At 60.1% G+C, this 18,472-nt stretch overlaps 1 protein-coding gene across 5 annotated transcripts in view; it reads left to right on the top strand.

Moving 5' to 3' along the window:
* The first annotated feature begins 280 nt into the window (after positions 1-280).
* The window catches only part of BAIAP2 (BAR/IMD domain containing adaptor protein 2), a 71,159-nt gene continuing 52,967 nt past the window's right edge, over positions 281-18,472 (top strand). For all 5 annotated transcript variants that reach the window (XM_060081117.1, XM_060081113.1, XM_060081116.1 and 2 more), the window contains exons 1-3: positions 281-423; positions 16,144-16,219; positions 17,736-17,822. In XM_060081117.1, the coding sequence (XP_059937100.1) occupies positions 370-423; positions 16,144-16,219; positions 17,736-17,822 (217 nt within the window). In that variant the 5' untranslated portion in view covers positions 281-369. The remainder of the gene's footprint in view (positions 424-16,143; positions 16,220-17,735; positions 17,823-18,472) is intronic.

The following is an 18,472-nucleotide window of genomic DNA, read 5'->3' as shown; positions in this document are numbered from 1 at the left end:
TGGACGGCGCCAAGGGCCAATCGCTGCCAGACGCCGGTCCACAAGCCACGCCCCTTCCCCGCCCCCTTCCCCGGGCTCCGGATCCCGCCAATGGGAAAGGCGGCGCGGGGGCGGGGCCTGTCGGTTGCCTAGCAGCAGCGACTGGGCGGGGGCGCCAGGCCGGGGGCGGAGATCCGGGTGCGGCGGGGGCGGGCGCGCGGTGGGCGTGGCCTCCGGGGGCGGGGCCTGATCGGCTATAAATGCGGACGCCGGCTGGGCGCCGCGCTTTTGGTTCGGCTCTGCGCGTTTCGCCTTCGCTGTCGTCGCCGCGTCCGCAGTCACAGCTGCTTGCGCCCCCGCTCCGGTCAGTGGTGCAGCCGGACCAGCACCATGTCGCTCTCTCGGTCAGAGGAGATGCATCGGCTCACGGAAAATGTCTACAAGGTGAGCTCTGCGCCACCCGCGCGCTCGCGCCCGCTCGGGAGGTCCCTGGGCTCTCGGGGGTCTTCCCGGCGCGGCCGCGGGGACCCAGCACCGGCCCGGCATAAGTTGGCGCGGGCGCCCTCGTCCAGACAGCCCCCTGCTGCCCCCGCGCTCCCGGGGGCCGGAGCCCTCGGACCCGAGTGAGGTGGGGGCACGGGCGCGGGCTGCGGTGTCCGGGGTCTGCCGGGGTCCGGGGCCGTGGCTGCTCGTCGCTCTGCGCTTCGTGGTGGTCGCGCCGGGCGCGGTTACGCAAGCCTCGGGCACTTTTTTCTCAACAGGCTTTTCCTTTCCACAACTCCTTCCCGGGCATATGTGGACGTGGCCGGGTGGGAGGTCGCGCGCGGGCAGCTTCGATGGGTGGACAGATAATCCGTCATCTTATGTAACCGCGGAGGGAGAAGACTAATTGTGTAGGAGGCTGGCGCGCCCGCCTCGGCTTCTGATGTGTGAGGAGTCGGCTCGCAGCCCCCGGTGCGGAACGCGGGTGTGCCCGCTGGACCCTCGTCGCCCCCGCCCCGGCAGGTTTTGCGCCTGTGCGCACGTGGGCAGACACCCGAGTTTCAGTTTCTTAGCATCCATTTTTTTGGTTTGGACCCCCGCCCCCACCAGCACAGACCCAGGCTCCGGCGGCTCAGGGCTGTTCCCGGCAGCATTTCCTCACGGGAGATTCGTTCCTTGGGCGGTCCACGGAGTCCTCTTACAAAACCGTGCTCTGTTTCAAAACTGTGCCTCGGGGTTAAGCGGTGGTCGGGGGCGGGGCGGGGTGGGGGGTTCGGAGTTGGTATTTACGCGGCGGCGGCTGGTTCATGGCGGCGGAGTGGGTTCGCAGCGCGCTGGCAGAGCAACAGTTTCTAATTGTGTTAAACAACTACGCTGTGCCTCTTTAGCCAGCGGCCTGCCAAGCCCTCTTTGCGCGCGGCGGGGGAGGGCGGGGGGAGGCCTCTGGGGGGCCGTTAGCTTTCAGCTGGAGTCCGGCGCGGCTGGAGTCGATCATGGCTGCTAATAAAGGTTTTTAAAGTTGTAGCTAGGTCATCTGGAAGAATCCTGAAGCTGGGTCAGGGTAGACTAAGTCAGTTCTGAAGCCATGTTAGAGGTGCTGGTAAACAGGAGACTGACGAAGAAGCAGCACGTAAAAGGAACAGCTCTTGGGGGTTTTATATTTGTCTCACGTAGAGTCGGTGGCATAGGTTTTTGGTCGTGTTGCTCTGTAAATGCTCTCAGGGGAGGGAGATTTATTAAATTATTAGTCATTAGTTCTATTTCGACTTGCTCATTATTGCAGGGGGTAGAAGAGAAATGCCTGGCTTGGTGTTTTTTTCCCTGTTTTCCCTGCTTCTGCACTGAAACCACTAAACAGGAACTTTAATTGCGAAAATTAGGAGGGAGTGTGTGGCGTGGCTTTGCTCTGGGAATCCCATGATCAGCCTTAATAAACCACTTATAACCGAGCAGTCAGGCGTGTTGTTCCAGCTGAGCAGCTTCAGGATGGAGCTGTGATTTGTCTGTAGGTCTGAAGTGAAATCTGTCGTCAGGATGGTGGCAGAAAACGGTTAGGATCCGAGCTTTTGGGGGTTGGGGTACACGTTCAACAGGCTAGTCTGCGGTCTGTGCTCGGTGGGTCAGCTGATGACAGAACTCCCATGGGAAGGTGTGGCTGAGACCAAGGACTTTCACGTTGGACACATCGGAAAGTGGGTGTCCACAGGGCTGGGCACCTCACACACTCCTGGCCGGTGACGGCTGCAGAGCCCGTGGGCAGGTAGGTTTCTGGGTGGTGCTCCCCTGCCACTCTGCGACCTGACGGGTGGGTTTTTGGTGCGGCGCTCTTACTGTTTGTGGTTTGTCACTGGGAGCTCTGGTTCTGCAGCAGAGCCAGGACAGGTTGGGCAGCTTCAGCACACTGGCTGGGCAGAGACCAGGCCACCTGAGGCACAGTCAGGATACAGCCGAAGCCAGCGTGTGTGCACCCAGCCTGGTCCGGCTGGTCCTCTGCTCTGTCCAGGAATGCTGCTGCCTCTGTGCCTGGGTTGGCAACTTGTGGGAGAGTGGCTGAGATGTGGCCCTGCTTGGTGTCACCCCAAGCTGCAGCTCAGCTGTTTGTTTTGGCCCCTGTGTCTTATCAACTGCAGTTCGGAGTGGTGTTTGTCTTGTCAGAGAAGGGAGCGATGGGGACGCTTGTCCTTGGCCTTGCTGATTAAAAATGCGAGACTAAAATGTACAGTTTTGATTCTCTTCCCTGGAAGAAGCCCTAGCGCCGGATTTAATCTCTCTCCCTGTGGCCCGGTTCCCGTGGGAGCTTTGTCCTCGGGGAATTTCATGGAAGATGAAGGGGCGAGAAATGGAATGGTTTCCAGACATCTGCTGAGAGCTCAGACCGAGGGTGCAGGGACAGGGACTGAAGCCCTCTGGGGGCTTCCTGGGGTAGGCCCTGGGCTGGGCCCCTCAGGGGATGGGGGTGCAGGCAGCAGAACCTAGAGCCCAGGACTTGGCTCTTAGGCAGCCCTGGGTAATTGCCTGGGGTGAGGGACAGAGTTGCGGGTGGGGGTGGGGAGTCTGCTGCTCAGGATTAAGCCCAAATTGCAGCTCTCTTGGGAGAGGCCGCCGAGCATCCCCTCATGCTGGAGAGAGAGGGCCTTCTTTAACAGCTGACCCTAGACCCAGGCTTCAGGAGAGTGACTGTCAGGTTCGTGTTTTTCTCTCGGTCCTGTATCTCAAGAGAAGCCCTGGCTCCAGGCACCCCGATGACCTTGGAGGGGGGTGGCTCTGGCACCTTCTGTAGGAACAGCACCACGGGTTTCCATCCTGTCCTGAGGATGTGGGATGGTGGGGGACAGCCTGAGGAGAAGGAAGTCTCTGGGAAAGCTTCAGGCATGGCTCTTCAGGGTGTCGTGGGCCTTGGGCCTTGGTCACCAGAGGCCGTCCAGTGGTCCTCACTCTGCAGCTGTGTGGGGAAGCTGGCCTGGCCTTGCGTACCCACCCTGCGAAGGCTGCTGTGGCCAGCAGGTTCCTGCAGCTGGAGTCGGTCAGGTTTGCCACCACTGGTGCAAGGTGGTGGGCGTCAGCGCTGGCAGGAGGGACCCCACCTGGTAGGTGAGAGCCCACTGCTGGCCAGGCCTTGCCCGCCACCCTCCTCCAGGTGGGAGCAGAGGGAAGTACGAGGGCCCAGGTCCTCTACCGCTGACCCTAGACCCCCTTCCACTGCTCAGCAGTCACACCAAACTGTTGGCCGCCATCAGAAGCCTGGCGCCCAGAGTGGACAGAGCTCCGCTGGCTCCCCGTTGGGGATGGTGAAGTGGATGCTCTGACAGGCGCTTCCTTGGCAACAGAAACGCCTGCTGGGGAGCAGACCTGAGGGCTGTGTGTGTGCATGTGAGTGTGAGCTTGTGTGACCAGGAACATGTGTGCACGTGTGTGTGTGCAGACGTGTGTGAGCTCGAGCACATGCATGCAAGTGCCTGGTGGTATATTCACAAGTCTGTGTCCAAGTGAGCACGTGTGTGCATGAGTGCACGCATGTGCGTGCATGTGGTGCTTTGTTTTGCTTCAGAGGTGCCTCAGGGGTGCCGCATTGGGGTAGAAGCTTCCCATAAAAAGAGGGGCCTGATGTCCCTGCGCGGACTCAGAGCTGCCCTTCCATGGAGCGCACTGTGTGGTACCCACTCTCTCCACCACCAGCGCAGCAGCAGTACTGCGCCTTCCATCCCTTCTGGAGTAGCCAGGGCAGTTTCTTTGTTGCACTGATCTCTGGGCAACTGGCTTCAGCAGCTCCTTGTGCCCAGGTCACATCCTTGAGGTTGCTGCTGGACCTTGCCGAAGTTTGCTGATGGTCATAAGGTGGCTTGGTGCCTGGGGCGTGGTGGCTCTGCAGAGTTCCTCACTGGGCCAGGAGTGTTTTGCCTGCGCTGCCATCCCTATTGGTCTCTCCTGGAGAACGTGTCTTTTGTTGGGGAGGCTGGTCGGTTCATGGGACAGACCATGTGCACTTGAGGCTCCGGGTACTGGTCCAGGGCTCTCGGGGCATCAGTGGGGAGGGCCATGGGAGGTGCTGCGGAAGCTGCGTGCTTGTTGCCACCTTGTTTTAGGCCAGAGCTCCTTGAGAGCCAGCAGGTCCGTCCACCTCCCTCTCTCCCTCCCTCTCTGGCACAGGTGGTGCTGGCTGGGCCGCCCAGGTTTTGGGGCCTTTCAGGAGAGGACAGGCCATTGAACAGAGGGCCCCGTCCCTTCCGGGCAGGAAGGCAGGCTGGCAGGGAGCCCGAGGCCCTCCTGGCACTCCCCCCAGTTTGCAGGTCTGGGTGCTGCTCAGGGGAGCCCCGCACAGGACTGAATGGGCGGGCAGGGCTGGTCTTGTCACTTGGCGGTCCCCACTCAGCCTTGCATGGCCCCCGGGATGGGCGCTGCCTGGGTTGCCCTCCAAGGGCAGGCACACCTGAGCAGTGATCTGGTGGGGGGCGCCCTGGGCCGCTGGCTGGCTCCCGTCCTCTTTCCTCGGCCCCCAAGTGCACCGGGCCAGGGCCCACCCCATGTGGCCTTCCTGGCCACTGTGCTCGGGCAGTTTCCCATGAGGCCTCAGAGTGGGGAGGCTGTCCTCATTACGGTGCAGGCCTGTGCCCGCTGAGCACACTGCACCGGCGTGCCCGGTGGGGCTGTCAGCACTCTGCTACTGTCTGCTGCCTGCGGCCGTGGACTGTGCCTGCCCTGTACTTCCCCCACCCCGCAGCTCTGATTCATTTGCGCCCTGATTGAGCTGCACAGCTGTGACATGACTCAAGGGGCCCCATCCAGAGGGTGCAGGGCGCACGAGGGTGTGCACCTGTTTCCCCCACCAGGTGGGTTCCCAAGGGCTGCAGCCAGCGGGCCTGGGAGGAGGTTGGCACCCAGGCTTCTCTTATTGGAGAAGATCCTTTTGTCCCTACCTGACGTGCTCCCGAGCAGCAAGGTGTGGTGACTCAGGACCCACATGGCCCCTGACTATGGGGACCCCGGCCTGGAAGGGTGGCCAGCACATGTGTGTTAATGCTTGGGAATGGATGAACCTCGTTTCTGCTTCTGGGGCTCTCGCTTTGCTCGCTGTGACCGTCTCTGTCGTGGGTCTGCTCTCTTAGCTGTTTGCTCCACAAGCAGTGGCCCAGGACCCCCGCAAGTTCTGAAGGCGGGCGGTGGCAGGCTTCTGTCCCCCATGCAGAGTTCCTTTTTCTCAGGGCCTGAAGACAGACTAGGGTGTTAGCCAGAAGCACCTGGTCCTGCCATGTCCTGGGGGCCCAAGGGGTCAGTTGGTGGTGTGAAGGCGGGACCTGATGGGAGTCCTGTTTCTAAGAGGTGACCTTGGAAACCTCAGGGGCAGGCAGGGGGTCTGCACCTGCGAGTGAGCATCCAGTGGGTGTCAGCAGGACCCCTTTCTGTCTGTCAAGGGGCAGTGGGGTGGCAGGTTGGCCCCTCCAGCTGCCTCTGGCCCCTCCTCCCAACTTTCACCGCAGGAGCCATCCTCTTCCTTGGAGGTCTTGTCTGGTCCTCCACTCCTGTGGGAAGTTCAGGGCGTCCTGCCTTTTCTCCCTCGGGCTCTGCTCCTGCATCGAGCACAATGACCAGGATGGTCCCAGGCCCCTGCAGGCTCCCCTTGCAACTCCAGTGCCTGTCTGGGGCCTGGTGGAGCCAGTCCTGACGCCCTGGGCTGTGAGTTGAGCATCCCGAGGGCCTCCTGCAGACCCTCGGGGCATGTGTGTGAGAGAGGGACCCGCGCCCTTGGGTCACGAGTACCCTGTGCCGTAAGGGGCTGGGAAAGGTTGTAACCACAAGGAGGAATCGGGGCCGACAATGGGAACAGAGTGCTTTTTTTCTTGCTTGGGATATTTATCTTCTAGTTATGAAAACAGTTCTTTTAGAATTACTTGGACAGGTTTTTTAAAAGTCGTATGTCAAAGGCACATGACATAGGGCTTACCTTGTGGCGCAGTGGTTAAGAATCCGCCTGCCGGGCTTCCCTGGTGGCGCAAGTGGTTGAGAGTCTGCCTGCCGATGCAGGGGACACGGGTTCGTGCCCCAGTCTGGGAGGATCCCACATGCCCCGGAGCGGCTGCGCCCGTGAGCCATGGCCGCTGAGCCTGCGCGTCCGGAGCCTGTGTGCCGCAACGGGAGAGGCCACAACAGTGAGAAGCCCGCGTACCGCAAAAAATAAAAAAATAATAATAAAAAAAAAAAGAATCCGCCTGCCAATGCAGGGGACACGGGTTCAAGCCCTGGTCCGGGAAGATCCCACATGCTGCGGAGCAACTAAGCCCGTGCGCCACAACTACTGAGCCTGCACTCTAGAGCCCACGAGCCACAACTACTGAGCCCGCACTCTAGAGCCCGTGAGCCACAACTGCTGAAGCCCGCACACCTAGAGCCCATGCTCCACAACAAGAGAAGGCACTGCAATGAAGAGAAAAAGAAAAAGAGAAAGCCTGCGCCCAGCAATGAAGACCCAATGCAGCCAAAAATAAAATAAATTAATAAATAATAATAAACACATGAAATTAATTTGGTAGGGTTTTCCTAAAACCTCTTTGGATTCAGAGTCTGACTCTTTGGAGCTTTGTTTCAGCTCACAGTCATCAGGGTCAGGGTGTCACCTGGGCCTCACCTCTGGCCGTCCAGGTGTTAGTGAAATGGGTTTCCTGAGCATGGCTGTGGGATTTTCTTCCAAGCCCTCAAACCCTTGTTCTGCCACTTTTGTTTGCTGGCATTTTGTTTCTTGACCAAAGAAGGTTTCCCCACAACAGCCAGGATCTCTGTTCCTTCTTACTCGCTAAGTGGTCTGTAGATGTAATGTCCCTGCTTGCCCCTGCCCAGCGGTGCCAGGAACAGTCACCAAGCAGCCCTGTGCCGGGTGACGACACACATGTAACAGGTTGTGAAACGTGCTGGGATTTCACAGGTGTCTGTGCTGTGAAAGAAATCGACATCTAGACATTGGAATGGGGGTGGGAGCTTTGTGGAGGAGAGGCTGTGCCCCCCACCTCTGGGAGCTAGAATTCCATCCAGCAGGGCATTTGCATCTCTGGGAGCTAAGCATGGGCAGAGCTGACCTGCTGATCCAGAGTGGCCTTGCTGCTTCTAGCGGGGCTATTAAAAGAAAGGGGTGTGGTAGAGCCTGCATTGGTGCTGATGTGCCCCAGATGGAGGGGACCGGGGGCCCCTCCACACCCACTGCCCCTCTGAGCCCACTGTGGGGCAAGTCAAGCCCCTCTGCCCTAGCCAACACCTTGGCAGAAGCAGTTGTTGTCCACACCTCTGTTTATTCCCTCCTGCCCCTCCCACAGAAGGCGCATCCTTTGCAGTCCAGGGACTGATGGTTCTCAGGCTGTGGCCAGTCCTGCCCTTGGGGATCCAGGGCCTTGCTGGCCACAGGCAGGGAGGCAGCCAGGGGTTACAGTCAAGCCCCGGCAGGAGACCTGATTTCAGGCTTCTTGTACAGGCACCACTGGGCAGGGGACCATGAAGTTGGGTGAAGAGGCTGGACCGTCTCACGCTCTCATTCTGGCTCTGCGCTGTGGGAGGTGCCGTGGCTGCCTGGGCTTTGCAGTTGGCTGGTAATCCTGAATCATCGTGAAGAACCTTCAGTGGGTTGCTCGGTCCGGGCACCATGCTGGGAGTGGTGTGTATGACCTCATTATCTCTAAACCTGCTTCACGAGGGGCCCTGGGTGTCCCAGCGGGTTGGGGAGGCTCAGAGCCGTGAAGCAGCACATGGCAGCCCATCCCGGGTGCCCAGTTGAGCCGGGGTTGGAGCCAGGCCTAGAGCCAGGCCTGCCTGAGCTGGGCCCTGTGGCTTCAATCCTGCTTCTCTGTTTTTCCATTTGGGAGCCCTGCGGGCTTCGGGCGAGGGTTTTCTGTGCCACCGCTTTCTCATTCGTGATTAGCTGGAACCAGAGAACCCTTCCTGGCCACAGGGAGCCAGGTAAGTGGCTGGCTATGGTTGTAGCTTTCAGGATGGAAAGTTCTTGGAGGAGCTGGAAGTCCGTGGAGAGGGCAGGGAGGCCCAGCCAAGGCCTCTGTTGCTGCTGTCTGATTTCCCGGGTGCTGAGTGGCCTGCGTACCCACCGGCATGACAGCCTCCCCAGCTGGCTCATCCCACCCGGTGGAGGGTGGCAGGAGGATAAGCAGCTCCAGAGTGTTCCGGGGCTGTGTCCCTGCTTGCTCATCGAGGTTCCTCGTCCAGTGGGGAGCCCAGCCCTGTGAAACTTGGGTCAGAGCCTTGTTGGGGACAAGGACAGGTCAGTGGCCCTAGAATGTTCTAACCAGTTGAGCCGTAACCAGATGATAAGAGAACTGATGGTTGGGCCTTCATAGGGCAAGTGGGGGGATTGGCCCAGCGACTGGGTCTGCTCGGACAGCCAAACAAAGCACCACGGGTGCTTGAACAACAGAGAGGTGTGTCTCATCTGAGGCCTGGAGGCCAGGATCCAGGTGTGGGCAGGGTGGTTCCTCCTGCGGTCTCTCTCCTGGGCGTGTGCAGGCCACCTTCTGCCTGTGTCCTCACATGCTCTTCCCTCTAAGTGTTGTGTCCTGATCTTTTCTTAGAAGGACACCAGTCCTGTGGGAGTGGGGCCCACCCAGATGACCTCGTTTTACCTTGATTGTCTCTGTAAAGACTCCCTGCAAAAACAGTCACCAATGACGTGCTGGGGTTAGGCCTAACACATGAATTCTTAGGGGACGAATTCAGTTCCTGACACCCAGCAGCCGTGAGGCCCCCACCACAAGGTGCAGTGGGCTGGTATGTGGGGGGTCGTCCTGGGTGCTGCTGTGTGAATCACAGGGACGTGTGTGTTTCCGGGCCCATGAAGGTTTTCCCTGTTCCCTCAGTCAGATGGCAGCCCTCAGTTCATGATGCTGTGAGGACTTCCCCAGGAGCACACTGGTTTCACCGTGAAAGCGACTGGGGCAGCCTGGGCTCCAGCTCAGCACTGACTCCCAGACAGAAAGCAGTGGGGAGCCACGTGCCCTGGGGCAGGGCTGAGAAGTCAGGCAGGTGTGGCAAGGCCTGGATGCTGGAAGGCGTCTGGGGCCTTGCAGGGTCCTGCCCCTCTGAAGTCAGGACTGGCCGGATGTGCCTCTGGATAGGAAGGAAGTGGCTGGGCTGGTGGGGCCCGCATTTGGACCCTGCTGCGCGGCTCCTGGTCTGAGGGGGAGGCTCTCCCAGTGGGACAGACCCCACCCGGCGCTCACTGGCCCCCTCCCCAACCTGAGCCCACTTGTGGCTTCCTGCCCCCAAGACCTATTCCAGGAGGGGTCAGTTGGGTTGGGGGCACCTGAGGATCCAGGTCCTGAGGGAGAGCTGGGGTGGGAGGTGGGTGTCCATAGCCCCAGGAATCAGTGGTGGTGCTCAGTCCCTGAAGATGGGCCTCGGGGGCTGTGGGAGCTTGGCTGCTCCTTCCTCACCTTGCATGGCCTATGCCCGTTCCCTGCAGGGGCCCAGAAAGGTCCCGCCCTCAGATCAGGACCGGGAGAGTTGACCAGAATTTTGTTTTATTCCTGGTGTCACCCAGCCCGTGGCTCAGGGCCTCCTGGGCCCCCTGCCATAGGGGTGACGGGAGGGGGCACCCGCCCCTTGGTCCCTCCTCATGGGAGGCCGCCATGCTCCCTGGTGTCACTCTGGGCTCCGTGCCAAAGACATAAGTTGTCACTTTATTCAAATGTTGGCAGCTTCCCCAGAAGCTGGCGGAGGCTGAGAACCGCCGTTTCGCTGCAGGGCCGCTTGTCAGCTTCTCACGCCCCGGGGCGACCCTTTGGCCGGGCTGCCAGGCCAGCTGGAGCGCCCCCTGTGCTCCCACCGCCTACCCCTCGCTCGGCGGCAGGGGACTGTCCTGGGCAGCATGGGTGCCTTGGTTCCTGATGCTGGGTCCTGCTGCAAATGCTCTTTTGTGCACCCTTCTTGAGAGGCTGTGGTGAGCTTGGCCTCTGTGCGCTGGTGGGGCCCTGGCCCTTGTCCCCGCTGGAAGTGGTTGGGCTGAGAACATGCATGCCTGGGGGTGGGGGAGGGGTGCTCTTGTGGTCTGTCGGGGGGCTCATGGCCCATGGGGGCCGTCTCGTGGAGGACGTGGGGAGGGGGGCCTAGTGCTGTTAAAGTGAAATCAGCCGGAGTTGATCCCTGCTTGGTTTGTTCTTGTTCGTTCGGGGGACTTTTCTGCAGCCACCACCAGCTTTGACTGTCCTATCCTCACCTCACAGGCCATTTCATTCTGGAAGCTGCTGTGTCCACTCACTTTGTCAAGTGCAGACCCATTGTTATCTTCTCTCTGGCTGTAACCAAGAGAGCGCAAGTTCTGCCTCCTCCAGGAAGCCCTCCCAGCACTCACTGAACTGCTACAGTTGGTTTTCTTCCCTTAAGAATGGTCCCCAGGACAGATGTCCCAGTTATTATAGGGGAGCAGAGGCGGGAGTCATACAGAGCTGCAGTGTGAGCTGGGCCCTCTGTCCAGAGCCTCAGGTAGTTGGTGCTCCTGTGGAGGGCAGTTACAGCAGGCAAGAACAGCCTCCCTTGGAGGACGGCTGCCACCTTCCCCTGGCAGTGCCTGGACAGTGGCCCCGCGTTGGATGTGGGTTATTGGCTGCAAAGCTGGCACCTGCTCTTCCTGCCACAGAGGTGGGATGAGAGGACAGGTGGTCAGGGGTAGCCAGGCACCAGGCCCCTGGGAGGCTGGAGGCCGTGTGTCAAGGGAGAGTGGAGTGGATGAAGCAGGCACCAGGCCCCCCCCTCAGATGACCAGGTATCCTGGCATCAGCCCTTGCCCTTGCTCTGACGTTGCTGGGACGTGGCTCGTGAGGGAGCTCAGGGCAGGCGGAGTTGCTATTGTGGCACCTGGTCCTGTCCTGCCTGCCTTAGCGACCCGTCCAGAGAGCACTGAGGCCCGTGTGGAGAAAGGGACAAGCTGGGTGGTGCGGCCAGCCTGCAGTCGAAGCCGGGACTGGCTCCACCAGGACCCAGAAGGCTGGCTCTTAGCCTCCCCGAGCCTCTCTCCATCCATCTGTAAAATGGACAGCGGCGCCCACCACCAATCCAGTGAGGATTCAGGGTGATGGGGTGTAAGGCCGACCCTCCCCAGATGGCAGATGGAGTCCAGCGAGGTCTCATCCCCTGAGTTTGTTATAACAGGCGTCGACCATGTAGGGAGGATACAGCCTGGCTTGACCACGACACGCGTGCACACCCACACACGCACACATACGCACGTGTGTACTGGACGCAGGCAGATACCCCACCCTGCCTTCCTTGACCGCAGGAGGGCAGGAGGGGAAGCAGGAGGCACGTCACTTCCCTGTGTCAGCAGAGAAACTTTGCTCTTTGTTTGTGGCAGCCCTGCCAGGAAAGTGCTGGAGGGGAGCTGTCGCCAGGAACCAGAGCTGTGAGGGATAAATAGAATTCCCGCGCTGGCGAGTGGCAGACCCTTGGCTCGGGCGTGGGAGCGGCTGGAGCACAGTCCCTGGACGGAGGCCCCTCTCTCCTTGTGACCCCAAATTGAGGCTAGGGGCGTCCCGCTGCCCCTTGTCCTCACGGGCCAGGCAGACCCGTGATCCAGGTCAATCAAAATGGGCGTCACTGTGCAGACGCTGGGATGCCCAGGAGCCGGCCAGGCAGGAGGCCTCGGTACTCAGGGCTGCTGGGGTGCTGACGCCACCGCCCCTGCAGCCAGGCCTGGCCCCTCCCATCGGCTCCTGTGGACATGCAGGACTGGGGGCCCGGGGTGGGGGTGGGCGGGCCAGCCCTACCTTGGAGATTTGGTTTAAGGCCCGGATTCCTGGGACTGCAGAGGTGGCAGGGACATCCAGCTTGGGGACATCTCGGCAAGAGGGCCACCATGAACCGTGCCTGAGCTTGCCAGGGTCTCCGGCAGAGATCCCTCCTCTCCCTGACCTTTCTGGGGCGCTTGTGTGGTGGGGTGGCAGGGAGCCCTTGCGGCAGCCCAGCTTCCTGAGGGAACCTCGTAGATACTGAGCCAACCAAGGAGTGATAGAAGATGCTGAGCGCAGTGCTTGGCCCATGCCCCCTGCAAGGGGGTCACACACACAATCGCCACGTGCCACGGTATGGCGTTTGAAGGGATTTGGTTTCATCTGCGTAGCACAGGTGTCAAGCTTGGAGAAGGCGCTGGCTGCTGCCCACGTTGTCAGATCTCTGTCCCGGCTGCGGGAAAGTGGTCTCAGGATGCAGAGCCTCTCCCAGGCCCTTGAGTTGCACGACAGGCATGAGGATGGCCTCGCGGCACAGAGAGGTGTGTGCAGGGAGGCCGCCCTCCTGGCCTGGCCTTCGTTTGCACACGCCCCCATTGGCGTCAGTAAGGCAACGCATTCCCTTCCCTTTGGGAAGTAAGCACGTCTCCCCCTTCCCGCCCTGGCACGTGCCGTGGGAGGACGTCTTGGGGTTTGCATCTCCGCTCCCTCCATCCCTCCAGTAACGAGTCCCGTGGAAAGACACCGTCGTTCAATCACTTCTGAAAAAGTATCGTGGGGCAGGTAATGTGTAGCAGAGCCCCATGGCCTTCTCGCCATGGCAACAGTGCCTCTGTTGGCTTCCGGCTTCCCCTCCCAGGGCCCCCCCGGTGCGTGGAGGGGCTGCGCAGGCCCCTGGTTAGGGGAACACTCACTTGCAGTGGGCGTGGCAGGGCCCCACTCCGGGCCTCTGATGGTGGGTTTGGGCCCATCATGGGCCTAGCACAGCCCCCTGGGTCCAAATGCCTCTGCCTGAGCCCTAGGATGGCGATGGACTCAGGCTCTGAGAGGCCCCCGGTGTCGGGGGCCCCCTCCCACAGAGAAGTCCCCTACAGAGAGGATCCCTCACCAGAGGAGCTAGGCCCTTTTTGGGCCACCAGGGTCCCTCTGACAAGGTCGTCTTGGACCTGGCCGGTCTCTGGTGGTCGCGGTTCTAGGAGCTCAGTGACCTGGAGGTGGGTGGGAGCCCGCTCTCCGGCCAGGTCAGCATCTGGGAGGGGCCGGGAGGAAGAATGGCTTTTGGCCAGGGAAGGAGGGCCTCCCTGGTTCACCAGCCCCACAGCATTTATGCCTCTGCCACTGCCTCCAGGCAGGCGAGTCAGCGGCACCTGTGTGACCCGGCGGTGCCCTGGCCAGGTGTCCTGGCCGACACCCCAGCACCCCTCCTGCCCTGACCCTCGCTCCCACATTCCTCGTGCATGAGCTCAGCAGCTGTGCTAAGGAAGCGAAACCTGGCGGCTGTCCCCGTGTGTCACTGGGCGGGCGTGGGTGGGCTGCCGAGGTGACCCCCTTTGTTGGCCTGGGCGGCTGCTGCCTTATTTCCTGCTGTCGTTGAGGATGTTTGGGTCTCTAGGGAGGGAGCTGGGGAGCTTCCTCTCCTGCCCCCGGGGTGGGCGGGGGCTGCAGTCCTAGAGCTCTGCAGCCCAGGTGTGCCTTCACATACACCCACCCCAGGGCCCTTTTCAGCCCTGTGCCCATCGCTGCAGCGAAAAATACATCTTACACTGAAACGCTGTACACACGCGCGAGCACACACACATACGTGCGTGTGCATGTCTGGAACACCAGAATCGGGGACAGAAGCCACCCTTACTGGGTCTATACCCTGCTTTTGGTCCATTTCCTTTGAGCAGACACACGCGCCCTCCAGTGTTTTTCTGCCCTGACGCAGGTCTGGGTGGCGTTGAGCAGCGAGGCTGAGGGCTCAGCCAGCCTGTGCATACACCCTTGGCAGACAGCCCCGCACTGAATTCCCCTCCGCGCCATGCCCGGACGCCAGTCCCTCGTCTGCTGCCTGTTAGTGACATCCCTGCCCTGACTGCCGGGCACTCCTCGGACTGGATGCATCCAGACTTGGTTTCCCTACTGCAGAGTCGTCCCCAGACCACTGAGCTTCGTACTGCCCCCTGACCCCATCCCACATTTCAGTGGAGCCAGCCCTCTGATCCACCTTCACATCTTAGGTTTCTGAGCAGCTCTGAGGGGTCTCCCACGTCTGTGCGGTCTCAGCTACAACCTGGGCTCCCTGGAGCCGTCAGGGGTACGTTTCCTTTTGAAATGTAGTTCGGTCGACCCTCGGCTTCCCATCCTACTCCGGGAAAGCAGGTGTCCCTGCCACGGGCTGCGAGGCAGTAGGTTTGGGCCATTAACTGCACACTTCCTGCCTCTTCTTACCTCCCGCCACCCTTTACCCTGCTCTGGGCATCCTGTCCCTGACACCAGCAGGCCCTGGCCTCGGGGCCTTTGCATGCTCCTGCCTGCAGCCCTCCTCTCTCTACGACATGCTTCTCTCCCCTGCTGTCCCCTGAGCCGTGTCGTGCTGTCTCGTTCTCCAGGTACGGGGTCCTGCCCGGTGTGTGACGTGGGCCTGCCTTCCTTCTCGGGACTTTGTCCCATGGGGTCACTGCTGCATCCCCCCGTGTGCCTCAGCCCCGGTGCAGCACCTGGCAGGTGCCCTCCACTTTGTGTCCAGAAAGGAAGGTGCACCTGCCCTCTGGACTCAGGCATGTGTCAGGTGTATCTCCTTCCCAGGTGCCCTGCACCGCGTAGAGCAGGTGGGCGCCCAGCCCCGGATGGCAGGAGGTGGTGGCTCAGGCTCGGGGTCTCATCGCCCTTGGGCGCGGGTCTCTGTTCCTCTTTGTGCTGGCACTGCAGGCCGCTCCTCAGGGTGGGCGACAGAAGTAGTGGGTTTTTCTGGAGCCCAGATCCCACAGCCCTTCTCGGAATCCATGTCGGTCCTGCTGGCTGAGGGCCGGGAGCAGGGATGGAAGGGTGTTACGTGGGGCCGGGGCTGCCTTTGGCCTGTTGGCCGGGATGGGACGGGCACTGCCTCTGTTCATGCAGAAGCACCTGGGGTTCTGAAGTCTGCCCACAGGGCCAGGCGACTTCCCCTCCCTGGCGACGTTTCTCTCTTACCCTGCGGAAAGATCAGACACATATCACGATAATTGACCTGAAGATGTAGGATGTGGCCGAGATGGGGTTTTCCTTAGAAGTTCCTTGCAGTGTTCTCGCTGGCTGGGGTTGGCACCCAACCATCAGGGTACATTACCCAGTAGAGCTCAAATGTGGCTGTTGTTTGTGTGTGCCTGTTTTTATGCCTTGTAATTAAAACATCTATTTGGCCTTCGCAGTGAACATCTAATTTGTTCAGTCTAAGGACTAGTGGTATTGGCACCAAGACTTGAGTCCATCAGGCGAGTGGATCCAGAGCCTGCTGGATTAGTCATCGTGTGGTGTTTGCAGTCAGGCTGTGCGTTGCTCTAATCAGAGCTGACGTTTGGTAATTGATGTGTTGAGTGAAGATCGTGGTGGGAGGGGGCTCCAGGCAGCGATGAACCTTTTGTGTGTGGCCTGCGGAGGGACCGTCCTCGCTGACACAGCCCTGCCGGGTGGGGTAACGGCACCTCAGCGCCGGATGTATGTTGGGTGCTGCCCCATGTGTCGTACGCCTGCTCACTTGTTTAATCTGCAAGGCCCCTATGGAGCAGGTTCTGTTCTTTTCCCCATTGTACAGGTGTCAGGACTGAGGCTTGGGAAGGGCATTTGCCCAAGGACATTCAACAGGGGCAGAGCTGGGATTTGAACCCGGGGCCCGGCCATGGCTTCGTGGTCTCGACTCCGCATGTGATGCTTGTGGGACTTTCCCCTCGCCGTTCAGGCCCCCAAGCCGCCGGGTGCCTTGCCCCTGATGCTGTTCCCTGCTCTCTTCCAGACCATCATGGAGCAGTTCAACCCCAGCCTGCGGAACTTCATCGCCATGGGCAAGAACTACGAGAAGGCGCTGGCAGGTGAGACTGATGTCCCTGGCCCGCGGGTGCGAGTGAGGACATCTCAGCAGGTGGACAGCTCCTGGGGCCTGATTAGGGAGGGACAGTGGTGTTTCCAGAAGCACACCGTGGTAGAGTGAAGGTGTAGTGCTGCACCACGGAGGGCCATGATGTTTAGCGCACACTGTGGACATGGGGCCAAAAGTGGCAGGATGGTTCCAACCCTGGAGCTGGGGGGGTCGGCCTGCACATTTCAGGCCTATGGTGGTTCCTTTCCTGAAAGCATCATCCAAGGACATCTTACCCCCGGGGGCTTTTTCTCAGAGTGACGTAACTTCATTCTCAGTTGCACAGCATCGATGGCCTAGGGTGAATCCATCAAGGCCCAGCCTGGGGTCTCCCGCTCGCATGCCCCAGCCCTTGGACACGAGGCACAGGCCTTCTTCCAGGCTCCTCCACCCCCACCTGGGCCCCCAACAAAGTTCTGTGTGTGGAGGAGCCTGGAGGTGTCCTCCCTTCCCCATTTTCCTGGACTGCCCCATAGGACGGAGCCCCTCAGCTGCCCTCGGCCTCCCCAAGGCCAGGCCTGGGCCCGCTAGGCTTTCCTTTCATCTCTTTCAAGGAGCCCACCCTGCCCGGCAGTGGATGCACTCCAGCTGCTGGGGTGCAGAGCCCGCACACACTCCCAGACTGCAGAGCAAATTGCGTGCGCTTAATTGAAAACTACCTAAATAAAATGTGGTCAAGTGTCCAGTAATAAGTCCCTAACTGGGTTCTGGAGAAAACGGATTAGAAGTAGTAATTACGCTGCTGGCGGGTGCTCCCCATGGCCCTGCTCCAGAGGCGCCCTCGTCCTCCTTCCAGCGTGAAGGGCAGCTGGGGGGGGGGCTCTTCTGATGAAGGAGTTTGTGGGCACACCCGGGGTCTTGAAGGGTCTCCGAGTTCCTGGAGGAAGCTCCATCCCAGGCAGCGGACACCAGGTGTGGTCCCAGGAAGTCAGCAGGCCCGGCGCTTTCCGTGCCAGTCCCTTGCGAAGTCAGGTTAGAGCAGAAGTTGCCCTGGGAAGTGGTGTGAGTCCCTCCACTCCGTCCCCGTGGTGCTGCCTTTAGCCCACTTTGAGCGTGTGACTCACTCCCACTTACAAGGCTCTCTCTGAGACCGCAGACAGGGACAGAGTCCTCAACCCAGGTTGGCTGGGGGTGGGGGGGCCTTCCTGCCGACCCACTTTGCAAGTCTCCTGCCTGGGGTTGGTGTTTCTCTCGTCAAGACACCAGGCCTCGTGGTCGGGGTGGCACCCTGCGATTTGACTTGAATAGCTCTGGACCCAAGCGGTACACTGTGCTCTTACCCAGGGAAGGAGCTCTCAGGATTGGAACAGAGAACATCAGCAAGAAACGGGCTTAGGTCCTGCCCAGGCTGGAGCCTGCTGGGCACAGGGGAGGCGGCTGACTGGCAGGCAGGCAGGATGGCCGAGTAGGTGCTGCAGCTGTTGCTGCTTCCTAGCGAGGGAAGTAACTGCCCCTTCCTCTTCTCTCAGGTGTGACGTATGCTGCCAAAGGTTATTTCGACGCCCTGGTGAAGATGGGCGAGCTGGCTAGCGAGAGCCAGGGCTCCAAAGAACTCGGTAAGACCCCTAAATGTGGCAGAGACCCCGGAAGTCCCTGAAGTCGTTGGATGTCCCCATGCCGATCTGGGACCCCGCCCTGTCTTGTGTCTGGTCCTTTGATTTGGGATCAAGTTTTCCCTGTCCAACAAGGGAAGACTTCCTAAAATGGCAGTTGCCCTCGGAGCTGGCAAGGGCTGTGGGGCACACACCCTGCTGAGAATGGGGTGCACCGGGTGGCTCCAGGTCCCCTGAGACGCACGGTGTGGGGATGAGGAGACAGGCAGATCCACGTTTACAGGTGTTTGTGGCAAAACTTGAATGGCCGGCATAGGGGAGCCATGTGAAAAGTTGGACTCAGATGATGGTCTTTAATAGTGTGGGGAAAGGTTCCTGGTATAAAAATGAGGGAAAAAGGAAAAAAAAAATATGAGCGAAAAAGGATGCAAACCCATAGCATGGTGTGACCAGATTTTGTAAAAATACATTGGGGGCACGTTTATCTCATAATACAGGAAGAGACCCCAGAAGTTTAACAGGTAGAATTTCTGGGATGGATTATTTTCTCTATGCTTTTACTGTGTTTTGTGCACATTTCCGACATGAGCTCACGTTACTTTTATAGTCGAGGCACACAGTGTGAAATGGGGAGAGCTGTGGGCTCCCTTGGA

This window comes from Mesoplodon densirostris, chromosome 18, assembly GCF_025265405.1.
Source record: "Mesoplodon densirostris isolate mMesDen1 chromosome 18, mMesDen1 primary haplotype, whole genome shotgun sequence".
Taxonomy (NCBI): domain Eukaryota; kingdom Metazoa; phylum Chordata; class Mammalia; order Artiodactyla; family Ziphiidae; genus Mesoplodon; species Mesoplodon densirostris.
The sequence above is the reverse complement of the archived record's forward strand: the minus strand, read 5'-3'. Positions and strand labels throughout refer to the sequence as shown.